Source organism: Gadus morhua, chromosome 2, assembly GCF_902167405.1.
Source record: "Gadus morhua chromosome 2, gadMor3.0, whole genome shotgun sequence".
In the NCBI taxonomy this organism is placed as follows: Eukaryota; Metazoa; Chordata; class Actinopteri; order Gadiformes; family Gadidae; genus Gadus; species Gadus morhua.
In genome coordinates, this window is record NC_044049.1 from 17,270,185 (window position 1) to 17,283,463 (window position 13,279).

The window sequence follows — 13,279 nt, forward strand, 5'->3', positions numbered from 1 at the left end:
GTGATTGGCTGTCTCCTCACAAGAGGTTTGTATATAGGAGACAGTTGTATCAAGCAGTGGTCTCATTTGCCCAGGGGGGGAGAGCTGTTGCACTGTATGCCTCCTTAACATTGGCATACAGTAAGTCCAATGTCTTATCCCCTCTGGTGCTGCAGGTCACATACTGAGTGAAGTCAGTCAGTGTCTTTGAGATGTTAACATGGTTGAAGTCTCCATTCACTATAATGAGAGCGTTGGTATGCCGAGTTTGCAGGTCTGCGACGGTGGAGTGAATGACGTCACAAGCCCGCCACGCAACAGCTGATGGTGAAGTGTAAACCACAACAATAATGACAGCCGAGAACTCACGGGGCAGATAGTAAGGTCTCAGTCCCACAGCCAACAGCTCAACATCAGGCGAGCACGTGATTTCCTTCGTAGTAACATGTCCAGGGTTGCACCATTTGGAGTTAACAAAGACGGCCAGTCCACCACCCGACTTCTTACCGCTCTGTTTGTCTCTGTCCGCCCGAACTAGCGTGAAGCCGGCTAGTTCCACAGAGCAATCTGGTATCTTCCCGTTCAGCCATGTCTCCGTCAGGCACAACACACTGCATTCCCGGTATTCGCGCTGTCCGGTAATGAGGGCTGATAGTTCGTCCGTCTTGTTGGGCAGTGAGCGTACATTCCCCATGACGACCGAGGGAAGACGGGGCTTGTATCTCCACCTCCTCTCCGACTTCTTGTTCCTCACCATGGCTCCTGCTCTGAGGCCTGTTTCAGGTAGCTGGTTTAACATACTCTGAGTTTAATCCTGCGCTCTGAGTTGGTTGACTCAGAGTTCAGGGTTGAAAAGCAACTCTGGGTTTTCGGTTTCAGAACAGGTGATCAGCGTTGGGTTAATCAACTCTGAGTATGTTCACTCTGGGTTGGGGGCGTGCCTGTTGACTATAAAGAGCCATCATCAATGGATCTCTGATAACATGATCAAACATGGACCAAAAGCGTAGATCATCTTACGCCCCGTGCCCACTACCTCCGTCCGTTGCGTGATCCCCATTGACTTTAATGGGGACGGACGCGCAATGCATTGTGGATCCGTACGTTCCGTTGGAGCCTTCGGCTCAGTCAAGAAGTTGAAAAATGTTCAACTTTTTCGGCAGCGACGGATCCGTCATCCAAACAGATCGCGTATGCAAATGTAAGCACTGTGATGCGACTCGGGCTCTGACGATACTGGAAAGCGGGAAAGCGGGTCATCTTGCATCGCAACAAGCAGGAAGTAGCGGGAAGAACCCGGCGAAGCGATTTGATTGGCTTACGGATGCCTCTGCAAAGACTACTCCCCCATCAGTCAGCAACGCCTTCCCACCTCCGTTGACTGAAGGAGGTAGTGGGCACGGGGCGTTACTTTTCCCCCACGGAATTGGAAATTCTAATGAACGCGTATGCCGAGCAGTTACCCATTTTAACAAAAAAAAGCAATTCCGCCGCGGCAGCGAGAGCGCGAGAGAGAGTAAAATAAATTACTAAAATAAAATAAAATAAGAGGAAAGTTTAATATCTTCCACTTATTCAATATGTAAATTGTGTGTGTGTGTGTGTGTGTGTGTGTGTCAATTTACGCAAACCCGAGTTGCCCCACGAGTACTCGGCAGCAAATGAAGTACAAAAATATAGTTTGAACAGGTAAACTAATGTTTAATTGAAATCAAATCAATTGTGCTGTTTTGCCTGCTCTACCTAATTGAACAGCTATGTTCAACATGTATTATATATTTGTATACTATATTTAAGCAGGATTTAGATATATTGGAAGGCTACACCTAGGCAAAATGCATTATATATATATATACGTCTTCAAAATAGCGCTTACTGAATATTAGGGTAACATTTTCCTCCATGTTAGCAAATCGAAAAAATGCAGAGGCCCGGCAGACTGGAGGGGGTCCACCACCTGCAGCCCTCACAGAGGCTGAGGAGATGGCCCTCAGCCAACAGAGTATGCGTCCTGTGGCTGAGGGCATCCCTGGGAGGAGCTCCTCTGATCCCCCCCACCCCCCAGGATAGAAGTGCCTTTACAGTATAAGAGGTTGGTTATTCAAAATAATAAAATATGTACACGCAACCCAGCGCGTTGCAAATTAGATGGGGCAATATTCTGGCTCAAGTAATAATTGCACCGTCTAATCATCTTCTTCCAGTTACTGATGGCGTCATCGCCCTACTTGAACCAGATGCCCTCACCAACCTCCATGCAATTGTAACAATTCAAAAGATGCAAAAGGATGCTTTGGAGATCCACATTTTGGAACATAAGTTAAAGTTGTTTTTTTTGTGCTTTCAGGAAATAAAATAATCCTCATAATAAGTAGATTGTCTTTATTAGAACACGGGCTGTGGTGGGACAACATATTTTGTTGAACAGTTTACTCAAAGGGTTTTACTTCAGTGAACAATGCAGACGATTATGCTGAGCATGTGCATGTAGAGAAGAACAGCATCTGGTTAAAAGCAGTACCAGGGTCTTTTCTGCCTTGCATTCTTAAAATGAGTTTCTTGACTTGCACTCAAAAAAACAACTCATTGGATGAACTCAATTAAATTGTGGGCAGGATTTCCATCCAATAAATATATGTTACCCCAACCGAAAACAAGTTCATCGATTCAATACAACGTATTTGAGTTCATCTACCAATTATTTTCTAAGTTGGTCCAGCTGAAACTAAATTCATCTATCTAATGAAATTAGATTGAGTTACCACTACATATTTGTAACAAAGAGAGGTAAACAAAAGTTATTATATTAAAGTAGTTAAAATAAATTGTGTTTGTTGAACCTAAAAATATATGGTTCATTGGAAATGAATTATTCAAAAATCCCCCCCTCCCATTCTACCCCCTACCCCAATATAACACATGAGACATTAGCTGTTTGAGGTTATTTTATTACAGGGTTCCTACAGGTTTGTTCAAGTCAAATTCAAGTCTTTTTAAGTCCCTTTTAAGACCACTTATATAAAAATTAATACCTATTTCACGGCCTATTTCACAGACCTACCGACAACGTTTGTTCAAAATTTGTTCATTTATTTCAACAAATGTGAAAATGTGGACTGTAAAGCATTATGGAATGATGGAACATTGCAGCATAGTGGTGAGTACTTACGCCAACAGCACAGACTCCTCAACAATAAACAATGAAAATCAACTCAACAATAAATAAAATTATGATCACACAGTCAACTCCTAAGCTCTGCACTCTTAGCAGCGATCTCTTTATCAAGGAGAGCCAGTTCTGCCAACTTCTCCTTATGGCCTCTCCGCAGAATGTTTGACCTGGTGATCAGGCCAGCCATCTTGCTCCCTGCCTTCGCTTCAGCCTCCTCAGCCATCTTGTCCGCATCCCTAGCCAGACCCTCAGATACCTCCTGTACACGTCTCCTCTTAACCTTCAGCTCCTCAAGACAGTCCTCTGCTTCCCTCCTCTTGAGAGCCTGGTCTTTTGCCTCCCTGTTCCTTCTTTTGGTCTCCAGATGGGTACGATACCTTGTCCTTGCCCTTGCTACACTTTCCAGTAGCGGTTTACTGAGTGGAACCTGGGTATCGGGTTGGGGAAAGAGAACCAGATTCAGTGACAAACTCAAGAGACCAACTATGTTGATTCTATCAACTTTTAAGTCAACAGCATATTACTACTCCAGACAGGAGTCATCTTACCTTGGTAACACCTCCATGTTGTATGATGTAGTCACACACCAGTCTCCGTGTGACCACAGTATCCTCCGCCAAGTTATCAGACTCCACCTCTTTATTGATTGAGAATCCACGCTCAACTGTAGCTTGACCGTGGATGAGGATGAGCAGCTTCTTGCAGAAGGCCCACAGCTCGGGATAAGGCTCCATGGCGCTGCTCAGGAAGATGTCCAGCCTCGTCTGCATGGTTTGAAAGGAGAGGAAGTCCTCACTCCGGCTCTCCAAGGAAAGGAGACTGTCAAACTGCTGCAGTATGACATCCCCTACGACAAAACAAATGAGAAAATAGAGAAAAACATTGATAAATCTTTGGGCATTACCAGCTAATTAGATGGAGGATAAATTCATGTGTAGCCTATAATTTGCCTTATTCTTACCCGAAGAAGTATCAGTAAGCTGTTTGTCCTGGAGAAACCTTTGAACCAGCCCTTTCATGTGATTCCTGCCTCTTTCTGGTTCTCTATACATTACTGACGGATTCAGGCACACCATCTGCCTAACAGTCAGATACTTGAGGGGGCTCTTGTCCTGCACTTTCTTGATCATGTTACTCAGTCCCTGCATGCACTCTCTTGAACTCGAGCACCCTGAGCTCTGCACCTTTGATTCTCTAGAGAGAAATTAGCCATGAATATAGAACATGTCTTCAATGACACCTGGTTCACCCTAACCATTTGTAAAATTATCTTTTGAAAACATCACACTACCTTAAGGACTGACTCTGCACCTAGACCAATGCTGATGTCTTGTGGGCTGAGCCAGATGGTCTTGTCTGTGACATCCAGTTTGGTCAGCTGCAGGGCAGTGATATCGTGTAGTACGTCTCTCTTTATGAAGCGTCTGAGTAGACTGTCAACAGACAAACACAAAAATGTCTGGTGCGGCACATTAATCACCAACATCAAATTATCTTATGATGATGCACAATGTAGCCACTATTTTTTACACATCCTAACCACAAACCCCATTTTGTCATAATGGATCAATTGAGCCCAATCAGTGGTTATAACGTTAAGTAAATTGTTACCATCATCAACTCGGTCAGGTCCTTTGGGGAGGAATGGGAGCACAGGCTCATCCGTCTGATATTTTTTCAGGAAGGGATTGAAGGTCCTGGCAATTGCTGCGTAGAACTGCAATTTGGCCAAGACGAGTGGATCCTTTATGGCTGCTGCAACTGTGTCATATGATGCTGAGAAAAAGACATACAGACAGTCAGACATTTCAACTTAGACATATATTACAAAAACTATGACAAGGCCACACCACCACCAGGGTTAGGACACAGTCACAGTAGGGCTGTCACGGTTGAGGAATTTTCACCGCTGTGAAAACAGGGGGCGCAATATCGCGGTATGCGATATTATTGCACAATTTTTTAAAATGCCGTTTAAGCGAGATAATGCACATTTAAATTCAAAACACACCCGTAACCGGAGTTTTGTCAGCGAACTTTTCGGACACAACGGAGCTGAAGGTTTGTGTGGAACCAGTTGCCATGGAGAATGGTTTGATAGTTATGACGAAGAGGGAACGATCCGTTCACTTGCATGGACAGAGTCTCTGGATGCTAAGCAACCTCAACGTCTTGGCGGACTATTTCTCTGCTGATACGAATGCTGGAAACACACCAGACACACCATGTGAAGTTATTTAACCCGATTATTGTTATTTATATCAGAGATTATTTAATCAAACCCGATCTAAGCTCTATCACCCAAACACGGCGGTGTTTGGGTTTCCTACCTCGGACTCCAGCGCAGCCACGGCCGACAACTATCTTTATTCTGGGTGGAAATAGTAACATAGTTACGCCATTAAATGCGTTTATGTAAAACATTTTTAGCGAGAAATGTGCATTTTACTTTCATAATGTTCGCTCGGTGAATGTGAAGGATGTTTGGTTTGATAGTTATGACGAAGAGGGAACGCTCCGTTCACTTGCATGGACATGGACTCATCTAGCTGCGTTGGCGCGTTGACGCGCTGGAAGCGTTGAACCACCACACAATGATCAAGCGTCAGGTTAGGCGAGTTACTCGCGTTATCCAACGCGAGTTCACCATTACTAAATTAATGAACGTTAATGAATGGTTATCATGGCAACGCACGTTTCATTCTAGAATTCCACGGTCAGTTTCATGAACGCGCAACCCGCACCAGGTCATATGCGGTAATCGCGATGGCCCATTATCTACCGCAGTGTGCTCTAAATATCGCGATATTTCATTTTTGCGATTATTGCGACAGCCCTAAGTCACAGACCTATTCACATCATTTAAGAAGGGCCTACCTGTTCCAGGGTTCGGGAGTCTCTTTGTTTTCACAGCTTCCATGTACAGGAGAAATGATGGCCAGACTGCCAGGGCTCTCTCCACAACCGGAAGGTTTTCTACCCAACGATGGGCACAGAAAGATAGAGGGAACACACTGGACTTGGTTACGGTGATGTAATCCTCTCTCCTGGCAGGCGTATTGTGAAACAATGTGTGCATTGCTCTCAGCAATTTGTCCAGCTGCCATACAGTGAACCCACACTTGAAGGAGTTGTGTAGCGTGTGTAGGCCACAGCTCCCCACACAAACGAGCTGAAGACCTAAAGGTTTCAATGCAAACTTGATATTAGAAACCAAATTAGAACTTTGAAATTGTTTATTCAATGTTAAGTGCACTACAAATAAAATACATTTTAGAATTACTAATGGATCAGAAACACACTCACCCACACACACAGTAATAGCATTATAAACTCCTCACTTCCGTACTGCTCAGCTTGATCTTTCTGGAAAAGGTCGAAGAGTTTCCAATTCACATTGGGCCCATCCATTGAAATAGACACCAAGTTCCTGAGGTTCAGTTTGTCCATACATTCCTGAAAAAAGGGCTGCATTTCATTACTCAAAATAAGAGGACTAGGTGAGCATCACATATTGTTAGACACACACACACACACACACACACACACACACACACACACACACACACACACACACACACACACACACACACACACACACACACACACACACACACACACACACACACACACACACACACACACACAAAATGTTGACTATTGGTCCTTTCTCGGGTATTGGCTACCACAATGGCTGGCTACGTGCATGCACAAACCTGTCCTTAAAACAACCCTAAACGTTCGTTTTCAGAAATGTGCAACTCACCGAGTTGTTGTGTACGTTGATGTTCCAAATGAAGTATCGTAGCGAAATACATGTTTTATTGCACATGTATCGCATTTTATAAATCCCATTGATTCCTGTTGGAAGAATCATTGCCCGGTAGAAACTGTATTTCGCTACGATACTTGATTTGGAACAACGAACGAACACCACTAACCACTCGGTGAGTTGCACATTTCTGAAAACTTCGGTGTCAACTGAGACCAACCAGAAATGGGGCTCGAGCCTCAATGTTCAAAATACCGGAATTGTAATAAAATTGCTCTGCAGTGAAAAAACGAGCAGATTCTCACCTAGCCTAACGGAAAGTAGACTATACGTTAAACCGTTATATTCCTGCAGAGGTAACTCGATTTATTTTCCCTCTGAGCCATGTGCTGACTGACACTGAGCATGTCCGGCATGTCTGCGGACTCCGCGACGTTCGCGCCCATTATTCAGGATACATAAATTGGCCTTAAAGCTTTAAATCAATGAGAGCCCCTTATAAACAAGTAAATCTATCACAAAAAAAAAAATCATCATTAAAAGACAGTGTGCTTATGTCGATTCCCGCGTGATTGAACGCTTCTTTACTACTATATTAAGCTAGCTCAAAACTGAAATGAGGCCTCACACAGCCACAGCCTGCCAACTCAACCTTTAAAAAAACATGTGAAATTCTTCTGTTCTTTACATTATCACGGCAACTTTACAGATGCCAATTTATAAAACAGCATGCAATAGCTCCCACTTTGGGACTACTGAAAAAAATGCAAACTTACCGAGAGTAAGTTGAAGCCGCTCGCTGCAGCCAGAAGATGAACAAAATGGCGCGCTGCTTCAGGGCATGGAAATAGGGGCGTGGTCAACTCACGTGCGCATGCTTCCGTCATTGACCTCAATCTTGAACGGATAGGTCAGCAGCGTCAGCGGAGACGATGAATACATTTTAAGTTGTACGAGTTAAACTATTTTGGTTTTTATTTGAATTAATATATATTTCATTAGACAAATAGAATATTAATTTGTCATATCTAAGAAGTGCTTGAATCATTTTTATGAGTGTGCAGCAGTTATAGGTCCGTGGTTAGTCAGCTACTCTGATCATGGGAAAGCCACAACGTTGAAGTGACTGTAGTACAGAGCGGGTGGGATGCACGGGGCGGATCATTCTAATCTGCACATGCGTTAATTGCGATAAAAAATAAAAAATGTAACTTAAAGCATGCCCCCGGTGCGTTTGAGAGTTAACATGGGGGCTGAGAAGGTGGTCTATATAAATGATAGATTGCGCTGAAAAACGATAGCGATCGTGAAGAAAATTATCAGGAAAATATAGTATATCCAACCGGGGTCTTAATAATCGTTCCTCACGGAGGCTGCGATCCTTCTGAGGATCGCAGCCTCTACGTCCACGGGCTCTCGTAGAAAAGGACATGCCATTTCTAACACTTCCTTCTGTCGGAGAGCTGCCTTCAGCCTTATAGACAACAAACTCTGACTGAAGATTATGCAAGTAAAAAGTATATTTCTCGCTAGAAATGTTATTAGAAACACGTTTAACGGTGAATCGGTCCTAAAATATTGCATTTCCCATTCAGATAATAAAGATTAATAAAGATCATACACATTCACTGACTGAAGATTATTCAAGGAAAAAGTACATTTCTCGCTAGAAATGTCATTAGAAACACGTTAGTGGTGAATCTGTCCTAAAATATTGCATTTCCCATTCAGTTAATGCTGGGTTTTGCGTATCATATGCACGCGAAATGGACGTATCCGCCCTCCACAGTAGTTAATGCTGGGTTTTGCGTATCATATTGTGGCGAGCAGCGCGGGAAGGACGAGACGGGAGCCCAGGTTGAAATGGCGGCGCAACTCTCGTGCCTCAATACAATTCAATTTCAATTTTTAGGCGTTTATTTACGGAAGAGGATTAGGGCCACACATGTAAAAAAAAAAAAAATTCTGACTTTATTCTCAGAATTCGGAGAAAAAAGTCAGAATTCTGACTTTAATCTCAGAATTCTGAGAATAAAGTCAGAATTCTGACATTAATCTGAGAATTCTGACATTAATCTCAGAATTCTGAGATAAAAAGTCAGAATTCTGACTTTAATCTCAGAATTCTGACTTTTTTCTCAGAATTCTGAGATTAAAGTCAGAATTCTGACATTAATCTCAGAATTCCGAGAAAAAAGTCGAAATTCTGACATTAATCTCAGAATTCTGACTTTAATCTCAGTATTCTGAGAAAAAAGTCAGAATTCTGACTTTAAAGTCAGAACTACGGGTATCTGTAAGGACCAACCTCCGTGGGAGAGACACTTTGCTTTATGCAGTAGGAGGAAACCTATGGAAAGCCAAGAAGGCCACAATCCGGCCCTAGAATGGCGCGGTAAAAGTGCAAGAATTCCGTACGGAATCCGTACGGAACTAATAGCCGCGGCTATTAGTCATATTGAGATGGCAGTGTGCGAAATACCCGTCAATATTCGGGGATGCCCTCATCCCCTGATATGCAGTAGCCAGCTAGGCCATAACATTACAATATTTCATGGATGCAAGCAAGCCAAGACAATCAATCTATATCTATAGCCTACATGACAAAACACACACACACACACACACACACACACACACACACACACACACACACACACACACACACACACACACACACACACACACACACACACACACACACACACACACACGTTAAACACACTGGTAAAGCAATAGGAGCCTGCATTGGCTTAAGTTGTTGGGATGCACGTTATTTTATAACAGGGAGGGGCAAAGTTGTGCATGCTTTGAATACTGAATACTGGACTTGGTGAGCTTGGTGAGTTGGCTATGGGACGTGCACTTTTAACGCGCCATTCTAGGGCCGGATTGTGGCCTTCTTGGCTTTCCATAGGTTTCCTCCTACTGCATAAAGCAAAGTGTCTCTCCCACGGAGGTTGGTCCTTACAGATACCCGTAGTTCTGACTTTAAAGTCAGAATTCTGACTTTTTTCTCAGAATTCTGAGATTAATGTCAAAATTCAGACTTTATCTCAGAATTCTTAGAAAAAAGTCAGAATTCTGAGATTAAAGTCAGAATTCTGACTTTTTATCTCAGAATTCTGAGATTAATGTCAGAATTCTGAGATTAATGTCAGAATTCTGACTTTATTCTCAGAATTCTGAGATTAAAGTCAGAATTCTGACTTTATTCTCAGAATTCTGAGATTAAAGTCAGAATTCTGACTTTTTTCTCAGAATTCTGAGAATAAAGTCAGATTTTTTTTTTTTTTTACATGTGTGGCCCTAATCCTCTTCCGTATTTATTTAAGTCAGGCACAGAGTTACATTTTACAACATGGTTTCAAGGTCAAAACACATTCAAAGGTTAACAAGCAAAATAGTTACATTTTACAGCAAGGTCAACGCATTCAAATGTTAACACAAAATTCTACATAACTCAGTGTTCTCTATTTTCCAGAGTTCCTTACATACCACAATTCCATATCGTTCCTTGTCCCTCCACACATAATCCTTTACCAGGGTTATGCTCAAATTAACGATTGATTCCGCTGAAAACAAAAGGCTCTTGTACACCATTAGGTTACGACACCTCCACATCGACTCTTTTGTGCAATTAATCAAGGCCCACCATCTTTCCCATCCCTTACCGTCACCACTCTTTATAACCCCATACAGGACATCTGATTCCGTGGGGACTCTAAACAATATATATATAACAATATATAACAATATATATGCCCGGGGGGCAAAAGCTATATTTGGTCTTTCCTGATCTTTTTTGGTCGTTTGGGTCTAGCTAGAGGCTCCGGATTGTGGGTTTCCCTGATGTGCGTGACAGCAGTAAAGGCCTCCACCTGCTCGTCTTCGAGAAAGGAGGGTTTTTTTCCAAGGGACGATGACCATTTTGTTCCGGGATACGTGGGAATCATCAGGAGAGATGGCTCACCTGATGATGAAGAATTAATCTGACGTTTCTTGGAATGTGCTGATTGGTCGGGTGGGCTTTCAAACAATGGTATAGCCGGAGGAGTTTCTAGTGCTTCCAACAGCAGGTTCCCCCTCTCAGCGGGCATTTCGGGATCTGTTATATCAGGAAGGTTAGCCAGCAGGAATTCTAACATGTCACCTGCTTCCTGGAGAGTTGTCGGAGATTTCCTTCGCTGGATGCCCTGTTCTGGCCTGGGGGTGGATTCCGCTTGCTGTGCAGGCCGGTGGTCGATCGCTGGGGCAAGGGTGGCGTCGATGGCAGTGGACCCTACATTATCATCCGGTATGGGGTCTGCAGCCCAGTCCAATATTGGTCCATTATCTGGGGCTGCATCCGGTTCTTCGGGAACGAGCAGCACCTGGTGTATTGGTTGGTCCTCGTTAAGACCTTGGTTCATCGGGAGGTTGTTGGTGATAGTGTTGAGCTTCACTCGGTTGGAGTAGGCTTTGGGACAGTCCCTGAATCTGTGGCTGGTTGAAGAACACAGGCTGCATTCTAGTGGGGTTGTGCACTGGTCTGTGTTGTGGTCTGATGCTTTGCACCTTTTGCAGTTGTTGCTTGGACAGGAGGCCGCAAGATGGTCCAGGCTTCCACACCTCCTGCACTGCTTGGGTTGGCCAGGGTAGAATGCAGAGCCACGGAATGCTCCCAGCTGGATCGTGTTGGGGATTTGTTGGACTGCTCCCTCAGCCCTTCGTAAACGCACCTGGAAGCGTCTGGTTCCTGTTTTTACTCCATCGATGTCGGTAACCTCCATTCCATTGGTGACATCGCAAAACCTCGATAACCAGGTCCACACGTCTTGATTTCTAAAGTGCCTCAATACACCGCACGACCCCGATAGCTGCCTTTATTCAAACACACAACAGAAAACACGGCACACCTGACCAACACACACAACACTCTCACTAATGGTCCCGATCACACTACACATCACAATTAACACACAAACAATAAAGAACCCCAAACCCGTTAACCCCACTTAACCTAATAACATAAACAAGTTATCTAAAGACAATAAAACCCCTTTACCCCAAACAACATTATGAATACCCCATTACCCAGACTCCCCGGGGGGTAGGAGTCGCCACAATATGCACGCGAAATGGTCATTTGGCCTATGTACTGCACGCATTTTGAAAGTGTCGAACCGTGCGATCTGTACGCATATTGGTGAGACTGGGTTGGTTAGCATACTGGCCTAACCTTAACTTTTACCTTACATCTGTGTTGAAATCAAAGTATTCAAGATGTTCTACCATGATCATTTAAAGATATAAGCCACACAAAGTATCAAATATATTAAAGAATAACAACTCATTACGCTTGGATGAATGAAATTGTATTTTTTTTTATTAAACAATTAGTGTGACAAGAACAAGTGATTGCGATATTGTGAACAGATTCAACAATGGACACAGCAGGGAACACTATATACTTAGGGCAAACCATTAACATATAACGTTGCAAATATACTATACTTTATGCCATTACAATACTTAGAATAGCGCTGAGCAAATTCGAAATGGGTTTAGGAGGGAGGATCCTCGATTGGTCATGAACTCTGACCTCTAACCTATTCTCAAAAGTCGGGGCATAAGTGGTTGAGGAACAGTTGTTACCCGCTCTGTGATCTTCAATGGTGTCATGGTTCATTGGTTACAACTAACATTTTATAGATCAATGGTCATACCATGGTTGGCTGTGCAGTATTTGGATTCTCCAATCGGTCCGAGAAGGGTTATCACGGCTACCCCAAGGACCAAGAGCGCAGGGAGAAATGGATGGCAATGGTCAGCCGTCAAAACTTATTGACAGTCAGCAACAGTCAAAAACGATTTAACGTAATGTTCAGATCACTTGCTAGCATTTCAAAGGGCATAATAATTCTAAGTGTAGAGAATTATGACTTTCCATTGATATTTGAAGTGCAATGGAAACTGATCTTACAAGCCTACCTACAGGTACACTTTGAAAATGACCAATTCAAAGCCACAAAAGTAGATAGGATGTTGAAGTTGAGGCCCGATGCAGGCCCAACAGTTTTCATCCATCGCCCTAAACCGAAGAGGAGGAAACCCCCTTCTGTGAGGGTGCCTCCGGAACCAAGTGCAACGGACCACACATATTGCGCCAAATTAAACTTCGGTATGATCCATGCAGCTAACCACGTTCCCCATTTCATGTAATTCAAGGATAGACTACACTCCTAATGAGATTACATAATTCATATTTGTACATTCAGTTTAAAAAACAACCAGAAGGCAGGGATTCTCTGAGGATTTGCACACAATGTAGATAATCGACACATTTCTACCCAATTAACAATTGCCGGTAGATC

General features: G+C 43.3%; 1 protein-coding gene across 1 annotated transcript; it reads right to left on the reverse strand.

Annotated features, from left to right (window-relative positions):
• Nucleotides 1-2,909: 2,909 nt before the first annotated feature.
• On the reverse strand, nucleotides 2,910-7,804 carry LOC115538928 (uncharacterized). Its single transcript, XM_030350145.1, has 8 exons — nucleotides 7,700-7,804; nucleotides 6,458-6,607; nucleotides 6,029-6,331; nucleotides 4,763-4,927; nucleotides 4,443-4,584; nucleotides 4,113-4,345; nucleotides 3,700-3,998; nucleotides 2,910-3,578 (listed from the first exon to the last, which is right to left on the reverse strand). The coding sequence occupies exons 6-8, from the start codon at nucleotides 4,297-4,299 to the stop codon at nucleotides 3,222-3,224; spliced, it is 843 nt and encodes a 280-aa protein (XP_030206005.1). The 5' UTR covers nucleotides 4,300-4,345; nucleotides 4,443-4,584; nucleotides 4,763-4,927; nucleotides 6,029-6,331; nucleotides 6,458-6,607; nucleotides 7,700-7,804; the 3' UTR covers nucleotides 2,910-3,221.
• Nucleotides 7,805-13,279: the final 5,475 nt, after the last annotated feature.

Bases quoted from the DNA above. Each gene is read 5' to 3' on its own strand.
- LOC115538928 (XM_030350145.1), bottom strand. From the start codon at position 4,299: ATGCAGGGACTGAGTAACATGATCAAGAAAGTGCAGGACAAGAGCCCC. The intron at 3,999-4,112 runs GTAAGAATAAGG...GTTTTGTCGTAG, and splicing joins GCTTACTGATACTTCTTCGG to GGGATGTCATACTGCAGCAG. The intron at 3,579-3,699 runs GTAAGATGACTC...CCCGATACCCAG, and splicing joins AACATGGAGGTGTTACCAAG to GTTCCACTCAGTAAACCGCT.